At 42.2% G+C, this 19,617-nt stretch overlaps 1 protein-coding gene across 1 annotated transcript; it reads left to right on the top strand.

Moving 5' to 3' along the window:
* Positions 1-5,595: 5,595 nt before the first annotated feature.
* On the top strand, positions 5,596-12,479 carry LOC120024838 (intestinal mucin-like protein). The gene is made up of 10 exons (XM_038969160.1): positions 5,596-5,716; positions 5,956-6,212; positions 6,436-6,619; positions 6,707-6,814; positions 10,556-10,625; positions 10,873-10,930; positions 11,206-11,334; positions 11,640-11,679; positions 11,835-11,958; positions 12,272-12,479. The coding sequence occupies exons 1-10, from the start codon at positions 5,596-5,598 to the stop codon at positions 12,477-12,479; spliced, it is 1,299 nt and encodes a 432-aa protein (XP_038825088.1).
* The last annotated feature ends 7,138 nt before the right edge of the window (positions 12,480-19,617 follow it).

Raw genomic sequence — 19,617 nt, 5'->3', positions numbered from 1 at the left:
CTCCTACACCCACTACTACAACCTCAAAATCAACAGCTCCACCTACAACAAAAACAACAACTCATACCCCCAGCCCTAGTACAACTCCAACCACTACTCCTTTATCAACCTCAACAGGAGTAACACCTACCCAATGCAGTGGTGAAGAAAAATGTGTGGTCAGACTGGATCAACCTTGGTCAGCCAACATCTGGCTCTGAAGGTGGAGATAATGAATCCATTAAGAACATTATTGCTGCTGGTTATCACATTTGCTCAGCTCCAGAGGCAGTTGAATGTAGAGCAAAACAATACCCTGGACTTCAGATCTCTCAGCTTGGCCAAGACGTGACCTGCAATCCATCCGTTGGACTGATTTGTCAAAACAATATGCAAGGTCTTCAGCAAAAGTGCTTCGATTACGAGATTCGAGTGAAATGTTGTCAATGTGGAACAACAACACACATCCCAACCACCACAACGACAACAGTTCCTCACGTCACTACTCCTACACCCACTACTACAACCTCAAAATCAACAGCTCCACCTACAACAAAAACAACGACTCAGACTCCCAGCCCTAGAACAACTCCAACCACAACTCCTACATCAACCTCAACAGGAGTAACACCTACCCAATGCAGTGGTGAAGAAAAATGTGTGTGGTCAGACTGGATCAACCTTGGTCAGCCAACGTCTGGCTCTGAAGGTGGAGATAATGAATCCATTAAGAACATCATTGCTGCTGGTTATCACATTTGCTCAGCTCCAGAGGCAGTTGAATGTAGAGCAAAACAATACCCTGGACTTCAGATCTCTCAGCTTGGCCAAGACGTGACTTGCAATCCATCCGTTGGACTGATTTGTCAAAACAATATGCAAGGTCTTCAGCAAAAGTGCTTCGATTACGAGATTCGAGTGAAATGTTGTCAATGTGGAACAACAACACACATCCCAACCACCACAACGACAACAGTTCCTCACGTCACTACTCCTACACCCACTACTACAACCTCAAAATCAACAGCTCCAGCTACAACAAAAACAACAACTCAGACCCCCAGCCCTAGAACAACTCCAACCACTACTCCTACATCAACATCAACAGGAGTAACACCTACCCAATGCAGTGGTGAAGAAAAATGTGTGTGGTCAGACTGGATCAACCTTGGTGAGCCAACGTCTGGCTCTGAAGGTGGAGATAATGAATCCATTAAGAACATCATTGCTGCTGGTTATCACATTTGCTCAGCTCCAGAGGCAGTTGAATGTAGAGCAAAACAATACCCTGGACTTCAGATCTCTCAGCTTGGCCAAGACGTGACTTGCAATCCATCTGTTGGACTGATTTGTCAAAACAATATACAAGGTCTTCAGCAAAAGTGCTTCGATTACGAGATTCGAGTGAAATGTTATCAATGTGGAACAACAACACACATCCCAACCACCACAACGACAACAGTTCCTCACGTCACTACTCCTACACCCACTACTACAACCTCAAAATCAACAGCTCCACCTACAACAAAAACAACAACTCAGACCCCCAGCCCTAGTACAACTCCAACCACTACTCCTTTATCAACCTCAACAGGAGTAACACCTACCCAATGCAGTGGTGAAGAAAAATGTGTGTGGTCAGACTGGATCAACCTTGGTCAGCCAACATCTGGCTCTGAAGGTGGAGATAATGAATCCATTAAGAACATTATTGCTGCTGGTTATCACATTTGCTCAGCTCCAGAGGCAGTTGAATGTAGAGCAAAACAATACCCTGGACTTCAGATCTCTCAGCTTGGCCAAGACGTGACCTGCAATCCATCCGTTGGACTGATTTGTCAAAACAATATGCAAGGTCTTCAGCAAAAGTGCTTCGATTACGAGATTCGAGTGAAATGTTGTCAATGTGGAACAACAACACACATCCCAACCACCACAACGACAACAGTTCCTCACGTCACTACTCCTACACCCACTACTACAACCTCAAAATCAACAGCTCCACCTACAACAAAAACAACAACTCATACCCCCAGCCCTAGTACAACTCCAACCACTACTCCTTTATCAACCTCAACAGGAGTAACACCTACCCAATGCAGTGGTGAAGAAAAATGTGTGTGGTCAGACTGGATCAACCTTGGTCAGCCAACGTCTGGCTCTGAAGGTGGAGATAATGAATCCATTAAGAACATCATTGCTGCTGGTTATCACATTTGCTCAGCTCCAGAGGCAGTTGAATGTAGAGCAAAACAATACCCTGGACTTCAGATCTCTCAGCTTGGCCAAGACGTGACTTGCAATCCATCCGTTGGACTGATATGTCAAAACAATATGCAAGGTCTTCAGCAAAAGTGCTTCGATTACGAGATTCGAGTGAAATGTTGTCAATGTGGAACAACAACACACATCCCAACCACCACAACGACAACAGTTCCTCACGTCACTACTCCTACACCCACTACTACAACCTCAAAATCAACAGCTCCAGCTACAACAAAAACAACAACTCAGACCCCCAGCCCTAGAACAACTCCAACCACTACTCCTACATCAACCTCAACAGGAGTAACACCTACCCAATGCAGTGGTGAAGAAAAATGTGTGTGGTCAGACTGGATCAACCTTGGTGAGCCAACGTCTGGCTCTGAAGGTGGAGATAATGAATCCATTAAGAACATCATTGCTGCTGGTTATCACATTTGCTCAGCTCCAGAGGCAGTTGAATGTAGAGCAAAACAATACCCTGGACTTCAGATCTCTCAGCTTGGCCAAGACGTGACCTGCAATCCATCCGTTGGACTGATTTGTCAAAACAATATGCAAGGTCTTCAGCAAAAGTGCTTCGATTACGAGATTCGAGTGAAATGTTGTCAATGTGGAACAACAACACACATCCCAACCACCACAACGACAACAGTTCCTCACGTCACTACTCCTACACCCACTACTACAACCTCAAAATCAACAGCTCCACCTACAACAAAAACAACGACTCAGACTCCCAGCCCTAGAACAACTCCAACCACAACTCCTACATCAACCTCAACAGGAGTAACACCTACCCAATGCAGTGGTGAAGAAAAATGTGTGTGGTCAGACTGGATCAACCTTGGTCAGCCAACGTCTGGCTCTGAAGGTGGAGATAATGAATCCATTAAGAACATCATTGCTGCTGGTTATCACATTTGCTCAGCTCCAGAGGCAGTTGAATGTAGAGCAAAACAATACCCTGGACTTCAGATCTCTCAGCTTGGCCAAGACGTGACTTGCAATCCATCCGTTGGACTGATTTGTCAAAACAATAAGCAAGGTCTTCAGCAAAAGTGCTTTGATTACGAGATTCGAGTGAAATGTTGTCAATGTGGAACAACAACACACATCCCAACCACCACAACAACAACAGTTCCTCACATCACTACTCCTACACCCACTACTACAACCTCAACATCGACAGCTCCACCTACAACAAAAACAACGACTCAGACTCCCAGCCCTAGAACAACTCCAACCACTACTCCTACATCAACCTCAACAGGAGTAACACCTACCCAATGCAGTGGTGAAGAAAAATGTGTGTGGTCAGACTGGATCAACCTTGGTCAGCCAACATCTGGCTCTGAAGGTGGAGATAATGAATCCATTAAGAACATTATTGCTGCTGGTTATCACATTTGCTCAGCTCCAGAGGCAGTTGAATGTAGAGCAAAACAATACCCTGGACTTCAGATCTCTCAGCTTGGCCAAGACGTGACCTGCAATCCATCCGTTGGACTGATTTGTCAAAACAATATGCAAGGTCTTCAGCAAAAGTGCTTCGATTACGAGATTCGAGTGAAATGTTGTCAATGTGGAACAACAACACACATCCCAACCACCACAACGACAACAGTTCCTCACGTCACTACTCCTACACCCACTACTACAACCTCAAAATCAACAGCTCCAGCTACAACAAAAACAACAACTCAGACCCCCAGCCCTAGAACAACTCCAACCACTACTCCTACATCAACCTCAACAGGAGTAACACCTACCCAATGCAGTGGTGAAGAAAAATGTGTGTGGTCAGACTGGATCAACCTTGGTGAGCCAACGTCTGGCTCTGAAGGTGGATAATGAATCCATTAAGAACATCATTGCTGCTGGTTATCACATTTGCTCAGCTACAGAGGCAGTTGAATGTAGAGCAAAACAATACCCTGGACTTCAGATCTCTCAGCTTGGCCAAGACGTGACTTGCAATCCATCTGTTGGACTGATTTGTCAAAACAATATACAAGGTCTTCAGCAAAAGTGCTTTGATTATGAGATCCGAGTAAAATGTTGTCAATGTGGAACCACAACACACATCCCAACTACCACAACCACAACAACAACAACAACAACAACAATTCCTCCCACCACTACTCCTACACCCTCTACTACAATCTTAACATCAACAGCTCCATCTACAACAAAAACAACAACTCTGCCTTCCACCAGTACTACAACTCCAACCTCTACTCCTACACCAAGCTCAGCAGAAGAATCAACTACCCAGTGCAGTGGTGAAGAAAGTTGTGTGTGGTCAGACTGGATCAACCTTGGTCAGCCAACGTCAGGCTCTGAAGGTGGAGATAATGAATCCATTAAGAACATCATTGCTGCTGGTTATCACATTTGCTCAGCTCCAGAGGCAGTTGAATGTAGAGCAAAACAATACCCTGGACTTCAGATCTCTCAGCTTGGCCAAGACGTAACTTGCAATCCATCCGTTGGACTGATTTGTCAAAACAATAAGCAAGGTCTTCAGCAAAAGTGCTTTGATTACGAGATTCGAGTGAAATGTTGTCAATGTGGAACCACAACACACATCCCAACCACCACAACGACAACAGTTCCTCGCACCAGTACTCCTACACCCACTACTACAACCTTAACGTCAACAGTTCCACCTACAACAACAACTCTGCCACCCACCACAACTATTATTTCTACAACTTTTGCTGTAATAACTGGTGGAACAACGAAACCATCGATTCCAACCACATTACCCCATCATTGTTATTCTTGCCATTTCAATCATACTGATTTCCTCATTGGTAAGTTTTACTTTTCACCTTTCCAAGTTTTAAACCTTTTGTACTATTATTTCAGCTGTTAGTGATGTTCAATTTATATGTAATTTTACATGTTAATTTGGAAACTTGCTTAATGATTACACCTCATATTACTTTCAGGCTCAATTGTCTACAATGTCTCTGACCATGATGGATGGTGCTACATTGGTCTCTGCAACAAGACTTGTAAAGTAGAAACACTTTTGACCAGATGTGGTACACCAACTACCCCAGTTACTCCTACTACACCAACCACTTCACAGTCCCCAACAACAACAGTACCACATATCCATCTGAGAAAAACTGTGGCCATGACCATCCTCCAAGACAGGTATTTACTCTGCTATAGATAATAACTTTTGTTGAAACATTCCATAGGAATTATTATTTACAAAGGGATGATTATATTACAAAAATAATTGAATGATTTTAAAGACATTTCCTGTAGATCTAATATTTTTCTGTATTTGTAGAATGGTGACAGCTGGATACATAACCAGTGCACCAACGGAACATGCGCCAACGGGAAAGGAATGTACATTGTGAGACTCCGAAGCCTATAGCATGTGAAAATAACTATCCTCCAATCAAAGTGTATGACGAATCTGGATGCTGTTTCCACTATGAGTGTCAATGTAAGTTTAACCCCCCCCCCCCCCCCCCCCCCAAATATGCAAGTATGCAAATATGTCACAAAATCCACTTTAGAAATTATTCTTTCTCTTTGACTTGTTTATGTTTATCTAATAATTACCAGCAGTAAATGTATATGAATGTCTAACATTGGAAAACGTTCAGCACAGCACCATTAATTTTGCATAAAACATTCCACATCCGTGTCCTTTTAAATGCTAATCATTCTCTTCTTACAAAGGTATCTGCTATGGTTGGGGAGACCCTCACTATGTCACCTTTGATGGAACATACTATGGCTTCCAAGGAAATTGTTCTTATGTCTTGGTCAAAGAAATCCTGCCAAAGTACAACTTCAGTGTTGTAATCGACAATTACTATTGTGATGCCCCAGATGCCCCAGATGGACTTTCCTGTCCTCAGTCTCTGACAATTTATTATCAATCTTACGAGATATTCATGACCAAGAAGGACGTTGATGGAGTTTTCACAAGTCTGGTAATTAAAATATCTCAAATACTGTATGTTCAAGACATTTTCAGTCGTTTTTCATTTAAGAGGGATTAGCTTTTGATTAGCTTAGATATTGATTAGCTTCCATTTAAGATTTATATACTTCCTTTATGTATTAGATATAGGATACAGTTCTAGAATACTATTGGGTATACAAATATTGAATTATTGTAACCATTTTGTCCATCTCTTAATATTTTTGTACTAGATTTATGTAAACCAGCAACGCATCATCCCAGCATATGAGACCAAGGACTTCCGCATCACAGACAACGGAATTGAGACTCTTTTAGTCATACCAGCAATTAATGCCAAGGTGTCTTTCACTGGTCTTATGTTTAGCATATACCTGCCCTGGGACAAGTTCAGTGGCAATACTGAGGGACAGTGTGGTGAGTACAGGTGTTTTACCGTCACTCTGTTACAATGATTACCCCATGATGTCTCATTGTCTAACAATAGTTTTCAATCTTATTCAGGTACATGTGACAACAACCGGACAGATGACTGCCGCTTGCCAAATGGGACTATCGATTCATCTTGTCCAGACATGGCACACCAATGGCATGTTGCTGACCACAATAACAGTCAGTGCACACCACCACCACCAGAGCCGACACCAACACAACCACCAGGCTGCGATCCACCCATTTGTCATCTCATTCAAAGCAAGTAAGTAGCAATTAGTATTCACAATAAATCTCCTCTGTATTATTGATAACCTCTCAATCAGAATCATCTCAGTGAAAACAATAACTTGACATACTAAAACACGGCAATCATTTGACAAAGCCTGATGACAAAACAAAGTGAATTATCATATTTAAGTATCTACTCTAACTGAAGCGTGACATCTTTTCAAGGGTCTTTGAGAGTTGCCATAAGATAATCCCCTACGAGCCATTCCTTGTGGCATGTATCTTTGATGCGTGTTATATGGATGATGTTACCATTGGCTGCACCAGCTTGCAGACCTATGGTGATGCATGTGCACAAGCAGGAGTCTGTATTGAGTGGAGAAATTATACAAATGGACAATGTGGTAAGTAACTCCTCAAGACCATAAAGCTCAGATAGCCTCTCTATGATGTAGCTTATTGGTTATTAACCTTTTTATCTCACCCGCTACAGACTTCACATGTGAGAAACCCAAGGTTTATAATGCCTGCGGTCCACAAGTTGAACCAACCTGTAATGCCTGGTATGTATAATGCTGTTGTTGTTCAGTGGATGGGTATAATGATGGGGAAAGTCTTTCAGCTATTGAAACTTCTTTTAAATATCTCTGCAGGTACAATTTCAAATTCATCCAGACTCAAAATGAGTTCAGTGTCATGGGAGATATACAATTGGAGGGATGTTATTGTCCCCCTGGGACCACTCTTATGAGTTCCAGCTCAAACTACTGTATCCCCAGCTGTGGTAAGAATGGTCAAATAACAGCATTGTATAATGAGGGTGTGGTGACTTACAGTATGGTGCTGTGATAGTAACCCTACATCCTGCTGACCTTCACTTTGGGAAGCACAAAGTGTTTTAATTGTTAGTTGCTACTGTAGTGGTCTTTTGAAAGCTGGTTTAGCTTTTTGTATAACAAACAAAAAATATCCACAGCATTTTTCACAGATACTTCAATTGTGCGGGTTTTGGTTAATTTTGATTGATATTGATTTTATTAAGTGCTTCCGGCATATAAAATGCATTATCAAAATGAAGTTGTGGAATGTATTTCAATTACTTAGTTTTTTTAATGTCTTTTTTTCTCTTTGGTTCATCAGATATTTGCCCATTGCCAAATGGAGAATGGAAAGAGGTAAAATTGTGTTTGAATTTCACTCACAGGTTTAAGCAGGGAAGAGAAACTATTCATTTCTGATATACACATTAACTTAAGGATCGGCGTCCCATCAACGGGACAGTTGTACATCATGCAGCGCGTTATGTCAAGATCGCAGATTTTAGAGAAACAACAAACGTCGGTAAATAGAAGTGTCTTATACATAGTGTCTTATTAAATTCTTGTTAATATAACTGCATTGTCCAATTTACAGTAGCCATTACTGCCAAAAAATGCCATGCAGTTGTTTTAGGAGAGCTCCTAACAACAAAACACTTTTCACCGTGATAGGTTTGATAAATTCACCTCTGAAGGTAAAATGTATACTTACATTCTAAAATCTTGCTCTGATTTGCCATCCAAATGGTCCCAGAGATAACATGAAGTGTCGTTTTGTTAAATAAAATAATTTTTCATATCCTAAAAAGGTTCATATAGCATGCACAATCTATTTTGTATTTCCACTCGTTCAATTTGCAAAGAAAGGAGTCTGTGAAAATCTCACCTTAAACGTTGTTTCAACGAGTCAAATCACATTCGTATGTATTCCTCAGAGATCCTAGAAGGTAACACGACTTCACTATATCATTAGGGGTGTAGTATATCCTATAGAACACCATATTTGGTCAGAGAGCGACGCCTTCATGGCACGCCGATGACTCGGGCCGCCATCACTTGAACGACTGTATCTTTGTCAAATAAGCACCAATCGTGGTCAAACAAAGCTAGCTAGATATCCAATGAGCTGGGCTTAACGGGAGTATCCGGAAACCATGTATATGTCGTAAACTGTTGCTACTAACCTTTTACGACAGCATGCCTTTTCATTTTTGACAACAATTTTAAGGATTTTCAGACTTATGAAGTTATGAAAACTGGTTGTTTTGCAAATGTTGAACTTATAATATTGCTACTAATACTTGGAAAGCTAAATCAAAGTCCAAGTAGACAGATTTGATGATATTCTTGCAGAATTTCTTTATATGAATGTGAATGTCTCCTTCGCGTTTTGCCCAAATGTACCTGGGGACTTCACACTAAAAGTATTGTAGTTCCCTCATACTTCAAGTTTTCCATCTGTAACTTTGCAAAAACACTGCTGCCATCTTGTGGACACTATTAGAGTTACAACCAGGGTGATGGCTAGAACAGTGATCTTTCACTCACAAAGATGGTGGTAGAAAAAAATTGTTGTTTTTTTATTTATATTTTCTTCTACCAGATCTATTGTGTTATATTCTCCTACATTCAATTCACATTTCCACAAACTTCAAATTGTTTCCTTTCAAATGGTACCAAAAATATGCATATCCTTGCTTCAGGGCCTGAGCTACAGGCAGTTAGATTTGAGTATGTAATTTAGGCGAAAATTGAAAAAAAAAGGGTAATGTGGCTTGTATTTCACTTTTGACAATCATGTATAGTAATGTATGCAATAATAATAATTATAATAATAATAATGTATTACAATTCTATAGCGCTTTCATAGAACCTCAAAGCGCTTCAGTAATTTATAATTCCACACACTGAATGATTGAACTTTGCACTGGTAGTGTCCATACAAACCTTAGTGTACTTAAATTGTTCCTCATTGCAGGCTAATGAGACCTGGGTGAGCAACTGCCAGAAGTGTGTGTGTGACCCGTACAGTCTGGAAATCCAGTGCCAGCCTGTGGCATGCCAACATCAGCCTCCTCTCACCTGTGACCAGGAGGGCCAAATTAAGGTCGTAGAAACCGTTGACTGTTGTAAAAAGGACAAATGTGGTGAGTGACTTGTTTGGACAATGTGCTTTATATGTGGGCTTTTTAACATCTCGGTAAAAACATTAACATTTTTGGTGATTACCTAATATATCCAACCACTGTGGCCATTCGCAAAGTTTTTAAAACAATCGTTTTTTCTTTCCAAACAGAGTGTGATGTCACACGATGCTCTACTTCCAAGATAACTTGCCCAGTCGGATTCGAGACAGAGGCAACTATGGGAGTCTGCTGCCTAACTTATCAATGCAGTGAGTTTGCGTCTGCATGTGCTTGAGTGTGCGTGTACAGTATTTGTGCATATCCTAGAAATCCCAACATGTTAGTTGCAGTATTAAATGATTATCCATGTTCTTTGCCCCACAGTGCCAAAGGATGTCTGTGTGTTTAACAACACTGAATATCAGGTGAGAATGCATTCTATGCTATTTTCATTTTTGCCAGTCCCACCACTTCTAAATGATCAACTTAATAAAAGAGGACAACGTTATTTTACTTGCATACATTAATTAAGAAACAAGTTAAACTAAGCAAATACCTCCTTTAAGCAAGTAGAGGCCTCTATCAGGGTGCCAACAATATTTTTTGGTCAATCCATGTATGAGATTAGATAGGACAAAAAAAGTGTCTCAATTCATAGATTTTCCATAGAAATATTGTATTTTCTCATTCCAGCCTGGTGCCAATGTTCCTGGGGACAAGTGTAAGAATTGTGTGTGTGGTGACAGTGTGGATGCGCAAACCCATCTACATATCATTGAGTGTCATCCTACTGAATGTGACACTCACTGCCAGCAGGTAAGTGATCTCCATTGACACATCGACACCCTTTGACCTCATTATGTAATTCAACATACTTAGTGTAATGTGAGTTCTTATCCATGTCAAAATATTATAATAACACTGATTCCTCCGTGTCCACTATTGGGCTACTACTGGATAAGTGTAATTACTAGTGAGTTACCAGGATCACACATTGGTATAAGAGAGATCATGTCCACATCATAAAGGTTTTCTCCTCTCTGGTCTGTCTTCTTCCTTTCAGGGCTATGATCATCAAGCCGTTCCTGGGCAGTGTTGTGGGAAGTGTGTACAGACAAGCTGTGTGGTTATGCTGCCAGATAACACCACACACACTATTCAGGTAAAATAGCATCAAGCTGCATTAGTTATCTCTCACAGATTCACAAATTGTATTTTTATTTTTACAATTCGTAAAACATATCCGTCCTATTTCACTTGATAATTTAAAAACAACATGTCATTTTACTGTAGTAATAAAGTGTTATGCAAAATAACTATCTTAGCAATGATACAGTATATCCTATATAATTTGAAGAATCTCCTGTTGATATCGTTCATATTCTCACCTCTACAGCCTGGTTCCGTCTGGATACCATCTGGAGACAAGTGTCTCAAGTATGAGTGCGTAAAGATTATGGACCAACTCATCCCAATCGAGGCTAAGACTGTGTGCCCTGACTTCTACCCAGAAGACTGCGTACCCGTGAGTTACAATAACCATCTGGCAAATTATCTGGGTCTGGGAAACTGGCCCATTTAAAAACAACTGGACAATGTGCAAAATCATATTCGTGAAATAAAGTTTAAACATGCCCAGTCACTCAGACTAAGGCCTGTTGCTTAATATAGTATACCTACTGTGTATTTATGTGAGGTTATTAACACCTGTTGCTTAAAGTGAACAATGCAAGAACACTGAACTGAAAAACATGTGGAGACAGTTTGGTAAACGTTACGTCAGTGACTTAAAAATGTTCTTGTTTTTTCTTCCATTTTCTTGTTTTTAAGGGAACTGAAGTCATTGCTCCAGATGGTTGCTGCCGTGTCTGTGAGTGTCTTTTTAACACCATCCTTTTTGATAGACATTTGTAAATCTTTCTTGCCCTTTATCAGGCATTGGGAAAAGTGTTTTAGCTATTGCCATGGTCCTCAGGATGATTAACGTTAATTCGTTTGAAAGTTTTGTGTCACTTTTGTGTGCAGGTATTCCAATAACTAAGCCATGCAACGTGACAAAGAGCAAAGTGTACGTGGACAGCAATGGCTGCAAGTCTGCAAACAAGGTGGAAGTGACAACATGCGGTGGATCCTGTGTCACCTATGTCATGTGAGTATTTTGATCATTCCTGAAATATTTCAGGAACACTAACACATTATTCCTCCCAATAAAACAGAATTGGGCTGCCTGTCTAAATGCAAACTACAAATTATATTTTCAGTAATATGTTATGTTACAATGGCTGTGTTTACAAAGGCAGCCCAATTCTGATATTTTTCCCAATTACTGTCAAAAGAGCTCATCTGATTGGTCAAAAGATCAGAATTAGGAAGCCTGTGTAAATGCAGCCAATGTTATATAATTACAACTGCTACCATCAGTACTTCCACATAATGACATCGCCTCTCCTTTCTGTTTTCAGGTATTCTCTTGAGGCCAACATGATGGAGCGCTCTTGTACCTGCTGTCGGGAAGAATCCACCACCAAGAAGGAAGTAGAGATGATCTGCCCAGACGGGTCAAAGTTCAACCATTCCTACATCGACATCAATAAATGTGGCTGCCAGAGGACAGAGTGCGTGACCCCGGAGGCGACCCAGGTCACAAGGTCACGACGCAGGAGAAGATGAATGACTCTTTACTACCATCTCTTTACTGCCTAGATTACTTTTCTATTTATGTTCAACTTGTTCACTTTCCTGCAAAGTAGTCTGCTAAACGTAGGAGAAATAGTTTCAGATTCTTATTCAATTTTTATTTTATTTTAACCAAAATAAAGTTGGCAATAGGCTATGCATATATACCACATTCTTGTTTTCATTCCTTTTTGAAATTCTGTTGATAAATATTTGATTGCAGACACCCAGTTCAACAATGGCCTATCCTCTTCCAGACAAACAACCACAATTCAAAGTGTCAAACACTTATTTCAATTTGAGATGGTGTTAGGTTAGAGAAACGGATCAGTAATCAGAAGGCTGCTGGTTTCAGATCCCTGGCACCACTTCCTACTGTTGTTCTAGAGCAATGCACTTAGTTAACCTCTACATATCTCCAGGGGCAGCACTGAGGCTGACACTGTGCTCCTCCCTATACAGTACTAAAGACACATTTTCCACTTTGATGGACTAATAAAGTAATCAAATATTTGTCCTAACTCATCTCTCATATTAAATAAAGTATACAAAATAGAAACTATATTGTCCGGGCAATAATTGTCCTTTGGCTTCACCGAAAATGAAAATCAGATCATTTAATTTTAACTGTACCAAGTGTACAAAATGTACAAAATGCAAAGGGAAATACATGGGGCATGTGTGATTATATAAAACAAAGGGATTTTTTTTCACCTTTATTTAACCAGGTAGGCTAGATGAGAACAAGTTCTCATTTACAACTGCGACCTGGCCAAGATAAAGCAAAGCAGTGTGACACAAACAACAACACAAAGTTACACATGGAATAAATAAATGTACAGTCAATAACACAATAGAAAAGTCTATATACAGTGTGTGCAAATAAAGTGAGATTACGGAGGCAAGGCAAAAAATAGGCCATAGCGGCGAAATAATTACAATTTAGCAATTAACCACGAGTGATAGATGTGCAGAATATGAATGTGCAAGTAGAGATACTGGGATGCAAAGGGGGAAAAACAAAACAATATAGGGATGAGGTAGTTGGGTGGGCTATTTACAGATGGGCTATGTACAGGTGCAATGATCTGTAAGCTGCTCTGACAATTGATGCTTAAAGTTAGTGAAGGAGATATGAGTCACCATTTTCAGTGATTTTTGCAATTCGTTCCAGTCATTGGCAGTAGAGAACTGGAAGGAAAGGCGGCCAAAAGAGAATTTGGCTTTGGGGGTGACCAGTGAAATATACCTGCTGGAGAGGGTGCTATGGGTGGGTGCTGCTATGGTGACCAGTGAGCTGAGATAAGGCGGGGTTTTACCTAGCAAAGACTTATAGATGACCTGGAGCCAGTGAGTTTGGCGACGAATTTGAAGCGAGGGCCAGCCAACGAGAGCATACAGGTCGCAGTGGTGGGTAGTATATGGGGCTTTGGTGACAAAACGGATGGCACTGTGATAGACTGCCTCCAATTTGCTGAGTTTTGGAGGCTATTTTGTAAATGACATCGCTGAAGTCAAGGATCGGTAGGATAGTCAGTTTTACGAGGGTATGTTTGGCAGCATGAGTGAAGGACGCTTTTTTGCGAAGTAGGAAGCTGATTCTAGATTTAATTTTGGATTGGAGATGCTTAATGTGAGTCTGGAAGGAGAGTTTACAATCTAACCGGACACCTAGGTATTTGTAATTGTCCACATATTCTAAGTCAGAACCGTCCAGAGTAGTGATGCTAGACGGGCAGGCAGGTGTGGGAAGCGATTGGTTGAAAAGCATGCATTTAGTTTTACTTGCATTTAAGAGCAGTTGGAGGCCACGGAAGGAGTGTTGAATGGCATTTTAGCTTTTTTTTAGGTTTGTTAACACAGTGTCCAAAGAAGGGCCAGAAGTATACAGAATGGTGTCGTCTGCGTAGAGGTGGATCAGAGAATCATCAGCAGCAAGAGCGACATCATTGATGTATACAGAGAAAAGAGTCGGCCGGAGAGTTGAACCCAGTGTTATCTCCATAGAGACTGCCAGAGGTCCGGACAACAGGCCCTCCGATTTGACACACTGAACTCTGTCTGAGAAGAAGTTGCTGAACCAGGCGAGGCAGTCATTTGAGAAACCAAGGCTGTTGAGTCTGCCGATAAGAATGCGATGATTGACAGAGTCGAAAGCCAGGTCAATAAATACGGCTGCAAAGTATTGTCTTTTATCGATGGCAGTTATTATATAATTTAGGACCTTGAGCGTGGCTGCGGTGCACCCATGATCAGCTCGGAAACCAGATTGCATAGCGGAGAAGGTACGGTGGGATTCGAAATGGTCGGTAATCTGTTTGTTAACTTGGCTTTCGAAGACCTTAGAAAGGCAGGGTAGGATAGATATAGGTCTGTAACAGTTTGGGTCTAGAGTGGCTCCCTCTTTGAAGAGGGGGATGACCGCGGCAGCTTTACAATCTTTAGGGATCTCAGACGATACGAAAGAGAGGTTGAACAGGCTAGTAATAGGGGTTGCAACAATTGAGGCAGACAATTTTAGAAAGAGAGGGTCCAGATTGTCTAGCCCAGCTGATTTGTAGGGGTCCAGATTTTGCAGGTCTTCAGAACATCAGCTATCTGGATTTGGGTGAAGGAGAAGTGGGGGAGGCTTGGGCAAGTTGCTGTGGGGGGTGCAGAGTTGTTGGCCAGGGTAGGGGTAGCCATGTGGAAAGCATGGCCAGCCGTAGAAAAATGCTTATTGAAATTTTCAATTATCGTAGATTTATCGGTGGTGACAGTGTTTCCTAGCCTCAGTGCAGTGGGCAGCTGGGAGGAGGTGCTCTTATTCTCCATGGACTTTACAGTGTCCCAGAACCTTTTGGAGTTTGTGCTACAGGATGCAAATTTCTGTATGAAAATTCTAGCCTTTGCTTTCCTAACTGCCTGTGTTTATTGGTTCCTAACTTACATTTACATTTACATTTAAGTCATTTAGCAGACGCTCTTATCCAGAGCGACTTACAAATTGGTGCATTCACCTTATGATATCCAGTGGAACAACCACTTTACAATAGTGCATCTAACTCTTTTAAGGGGGGGGGGGGGTTAGAAGGATTACTTTATCCTATCCTAGGTATTCCTTAAAGAGGTGGGGTTTCAGGTGTCTCCGGAAGGTGGTGATTGACTCCGCTGACCTGGCGTCGTGAGGGAGTTTGTTCCACCATTGGGGTGCCAGAGCAGCGAACAGTTTTGACTGGGCTGAGCGGGAACTGTACTTTCTCAGAGGTAGGGAGGCGAGCAGGCCAGAGGTGGATGAACGCAGTGCCCTTGTTTGGGTGTAGGGCCTGATCAGAGCCTGAAGGTACGGAGGTGCCGTTCCCCTCACAGCTCCGTAGGCAAGCACCATGGTCTTGTAACGGATGCGAGCTTCAACTGGAAGCCAGTGGAGAGAGCGGAGGAGCGGGGTGACGTGAGAGAACTTGGGAAAGTTGAACACCAGACGGGCTGCGGCGTTCTGGATGAGTTGTAGGGGTTTAATGGCACAGGCAGGGAGCCCAGCCAACAGCGAGTTGCAGTAATCCAGACGGGAGATGACAAGTGCCTGGATTAGGACCTGCGCCGCTTCCTGCGTGAGGCAGGGTCGTACTCTGCGAATGTTGTAGAGCATGAACCTACAGGAACGGGTCACCGCCTTGATGTTAGTTGAGAACGACAGGGTGTTGTCCAGGATCACGCCAAGGTTCTTAGCACTCTGGGAGGAGGACACAATGGAGTTGTCAACCGTGATGGCGAGATCATGGAACGGGCAGTCCTTCCCCGGGAGGAAGAGCAGCTCCGTCTTGCCGAGGTTCAGCTTGAGGTGGTGATCCGTCATCCACACTGATATGTCTGCCAGACATGCAGAGATGCGATTCACCACCTGGTTATCAGAGGGGGGAAAGGAGAAGATTAATTGTGTGTCGTCTGCATAGCAATGATAGGAGAGACCATGTGAGGATATGACAGAGCCAAGTGACTTGGTGTATAGCGAGAATAGGAGAGGGCCTAGAACAGAGCCCTGGGGGACACCAGTGGTGAGAGCACGTGGTGCGGAGACAGATTCTCGCCACGCCACCTGGTAGGAGCGACCTGTCAGGTAGGACGCAATCCAAGCGTGGGCCGCGCCGGAGATGCCCAGCTCGGAGAGGGTGGAGAGGAGGATCTGATGGTTCACAGTATCAAAGGCAGCCGATAGGTCTAGAAGGATGAGAGCAGAGGAGAGAGAGTTAGCTTTAGCAGTGTGGAGCGCCTCCGTGACACAGAGAAGAGCAGTCTCAGTTGAATGACTAGTCTTGAAACCTGACTGATTTGGATCAAGAAGGTCATTCTGAGAGAGATAGCAGGAGAGCTGGCCAAGGACGGCACGTTCAAGAGTTTTGGAGAGAAAAGAAAGAAGGGATACTGGTCTGTAGTTGTTGACATCGGAGGGATCGAGTGTAGGTTTTTTCAGAAGGGGTGCAACTCTCGCTCTCTTGAAGACGGAAGGGACGTAGCCAGCGGTCAAGGATGAGTTGATGAGCGAGGTGAGGTAAGGGAGAAGGTCTCCGGAAATGGTCTGGAGAAGAGAGGAGGGGATAGGGTCAAGCGTCAAAGGGTCAAACTTCCCTGAAAAGTTGCATATCGCGGGGGCTATTCGATGGTAATGTGGTACGCCACAGGATGTTTTTGTGCTGGTCGAGGGCAGTCAGATCTGGAGTGAACCAAGTGCTAAATCTGTTCCTGGTTTAATTTTTTTTTTGAATGGGGCATGCTATTTAAGATGGTGAAGAAAGCACTTTTAAAGAATAACCAGGCATCCTCTACTGACGGATTGAGGTCAATATCCTTCCAGGATACCCGGGCCAGGTCGATTAGAAAGGCCTGCTCGCTGAAGTGTTTAAGGGAGCGTTACGGACCCATTACGGACGCAGGCAATGAGGCAGTGATCGCTGAGGTCCTGGTTGAAGACAGCAGAGGTGTATTTAGAGGGCAGGTTGGTCAGGAAAATATCTATGAGGGTGCCCGTGTTTACGGAGTTGGGGTTATACCTGGTAGGTTCCATGATAATTTGTGTGAGATTGAGGGCATCTAACTTAGATTGTAGGACTGCCGGGGTGTTAAGCATATCCCCGTTTAGGTCACCTAACAGTACAAACTCTGAAGATAATTGGGGAGAAATTAATTCACATATGGTGTCCAGGGCACTTCTGGGGGCAGAGGGGGGTCTGTATGTGGCATGTGTGATTATATAAAACAAACACAGTTTTTTATGCGCTTAAACGATTTCTTTCAAATGATTTTGACAGTGTTTGTCAAACTGCGTGAACAGAAATGGAAAGGTTCCCACCTTAGTTGGAGGGAATTATAGACCTCTTTTGCTAATATAACCAGTCCTCTGTTACAGATTACTAATCTTACTGATGTTGTAGCCTCACAACAATCAGTCAAAAAGTGGATCAATATAGTCATTCAAATTAAAACTAATATTGCAGAAAAGAGCACTCTGCCTGCTTTATAGCATGATCATGTTATACTGACTTTGTTATGTTCGTCATTAGAAGGAGACCAAGGCGCAGCGTAGTAAGCGTACATCTTTCTTTATTAGAATGAACGTAACGTTCTGCAGGCTACCTAGAAAGAGTGCAAAAACAAGATCCCACAAACTAGGGTGGAAAACAGGCTGCCTAAGTATGATTCCCAATCAGAGACAACGATAGACAGCTGCCTCTGATTGGGAACCCTACCCGGCCAACAAAGAAATAGAAAACTAGAATGCCCAACCAAATCACACCCTGACCTAACCAAAGAGAGAAATAAAAGGCTCTCTAAGGTCAGGGCGTGACAGACTTGTCTACAACTGGCACAAGTGTTGGTGTCCAAGGGACATTTTGCTGACAGCTTTTGGTTAGTTGAGGCTTCAATGGCTCTTTAAAATGAGAAATACTCTCTACAGTTTCTTGAAACCCCTTACCTGAAACAGAATGGTGGATAATGGAATAATGGGCTCTTCAATAGACCACCACAGTCAAAGCATTTGACAAACATAAAATCGATTTCAATCAAAGTCAGTGTGGTGCCAATTGCTATGGACAGGACATGACAGATATTTAGAAGATTATGCCTTGAGGTGCCATAGTGTCACAGTGGATTAGATATGCATTTAAATTGCAATTAGATCAATAACTGTATTGACTCTGAATCAACATTGAAAGTCCCACCTAAGAAGGTAAACAACATTCCTGTGAGATAAAAAGTATACAGTAGAACAGGTAGGATCAACTTAATAGGGACCCCATTGCCCAAAGGCCATAATACTAGGACTGTTTATTAGTTTTACCCAGCTCCAGGCACTGTTATATTTGCTGCCAAGTCATCAAAAAAGGAACTCTGAGCTCATATGTCATATGTGTGCCATAATTAGACCAGGGACAGTAAAATACCCATGAAATAATATAATGGTCAAATAAATAACTAATGTATTTTTTTATTAAACATACAGTAGTGTTGTTGGGGAACTTCTCTTTACTAGCCTATATAGCCAATAAAACAGTAACATATGTTGCTCAACTGTGTGCTCCACACTGGATAGTTAATTATGATTCATTTCTCCCACTCTATTCAACATGTTTTAATATTACACTTACTTTTACATAAAGGTTCCTGTTTCAACCTACCTCAATCTAACCTGTAGTTACACTTAACATTAAGCTGTCACCCATAAATCATCACAGTTTGTTTGAGTTATTCAGAGTGCTCATCAACTTGCTCTGTATGATTTTACTTCTGTATGCTGAATTGAGTTTACTCTCAACCTCAATCTATTTACCAAGAGCTTGTGTAGTAATGGTTCTATACAAAAAACAAGTATAGCTATCACGATAGAGCAGCCAAATACACAACCCGGAGCTGCTAAAATCATCAAACATTGTTGAAGCCTTTGGGTAAGGTGGAGCCGCACACAGCCTCTGGCAAGACCTAGATGGGGATGTGTGGGGAAGGCTACTCAGTCAGCGAAGGCTTTGTTAGGAAAGAAACCACCTGGGGTGTAGACACAAGGGCATATGCCATAGCCTAGGCAGTGTGAAAGACATTTAAAGGTTGGGCCAATTATCAGTCATAAATCAGTCAATAGCATTTTGGAAGAGTGCCCTAG

This window comes from Salvelinus namaycush, chromosome 30 (genome assembly GCF_016432855.1).
Source record: "Salvelinus namaycush isolate Seneca chromosome 30, SaNama_1.0, whole genome shotgun sequence".
NCBI lineage: Eukaryota > Metazoa > Chordata > Actinopteri > Salmoniformes > Salmonidae > Salvelinus > Salvelinus namaycush.
Note: the sequence above shows the minus strand (reverse complement) of the source record. Positions and strands in the feature narration are given on the sequence as shown.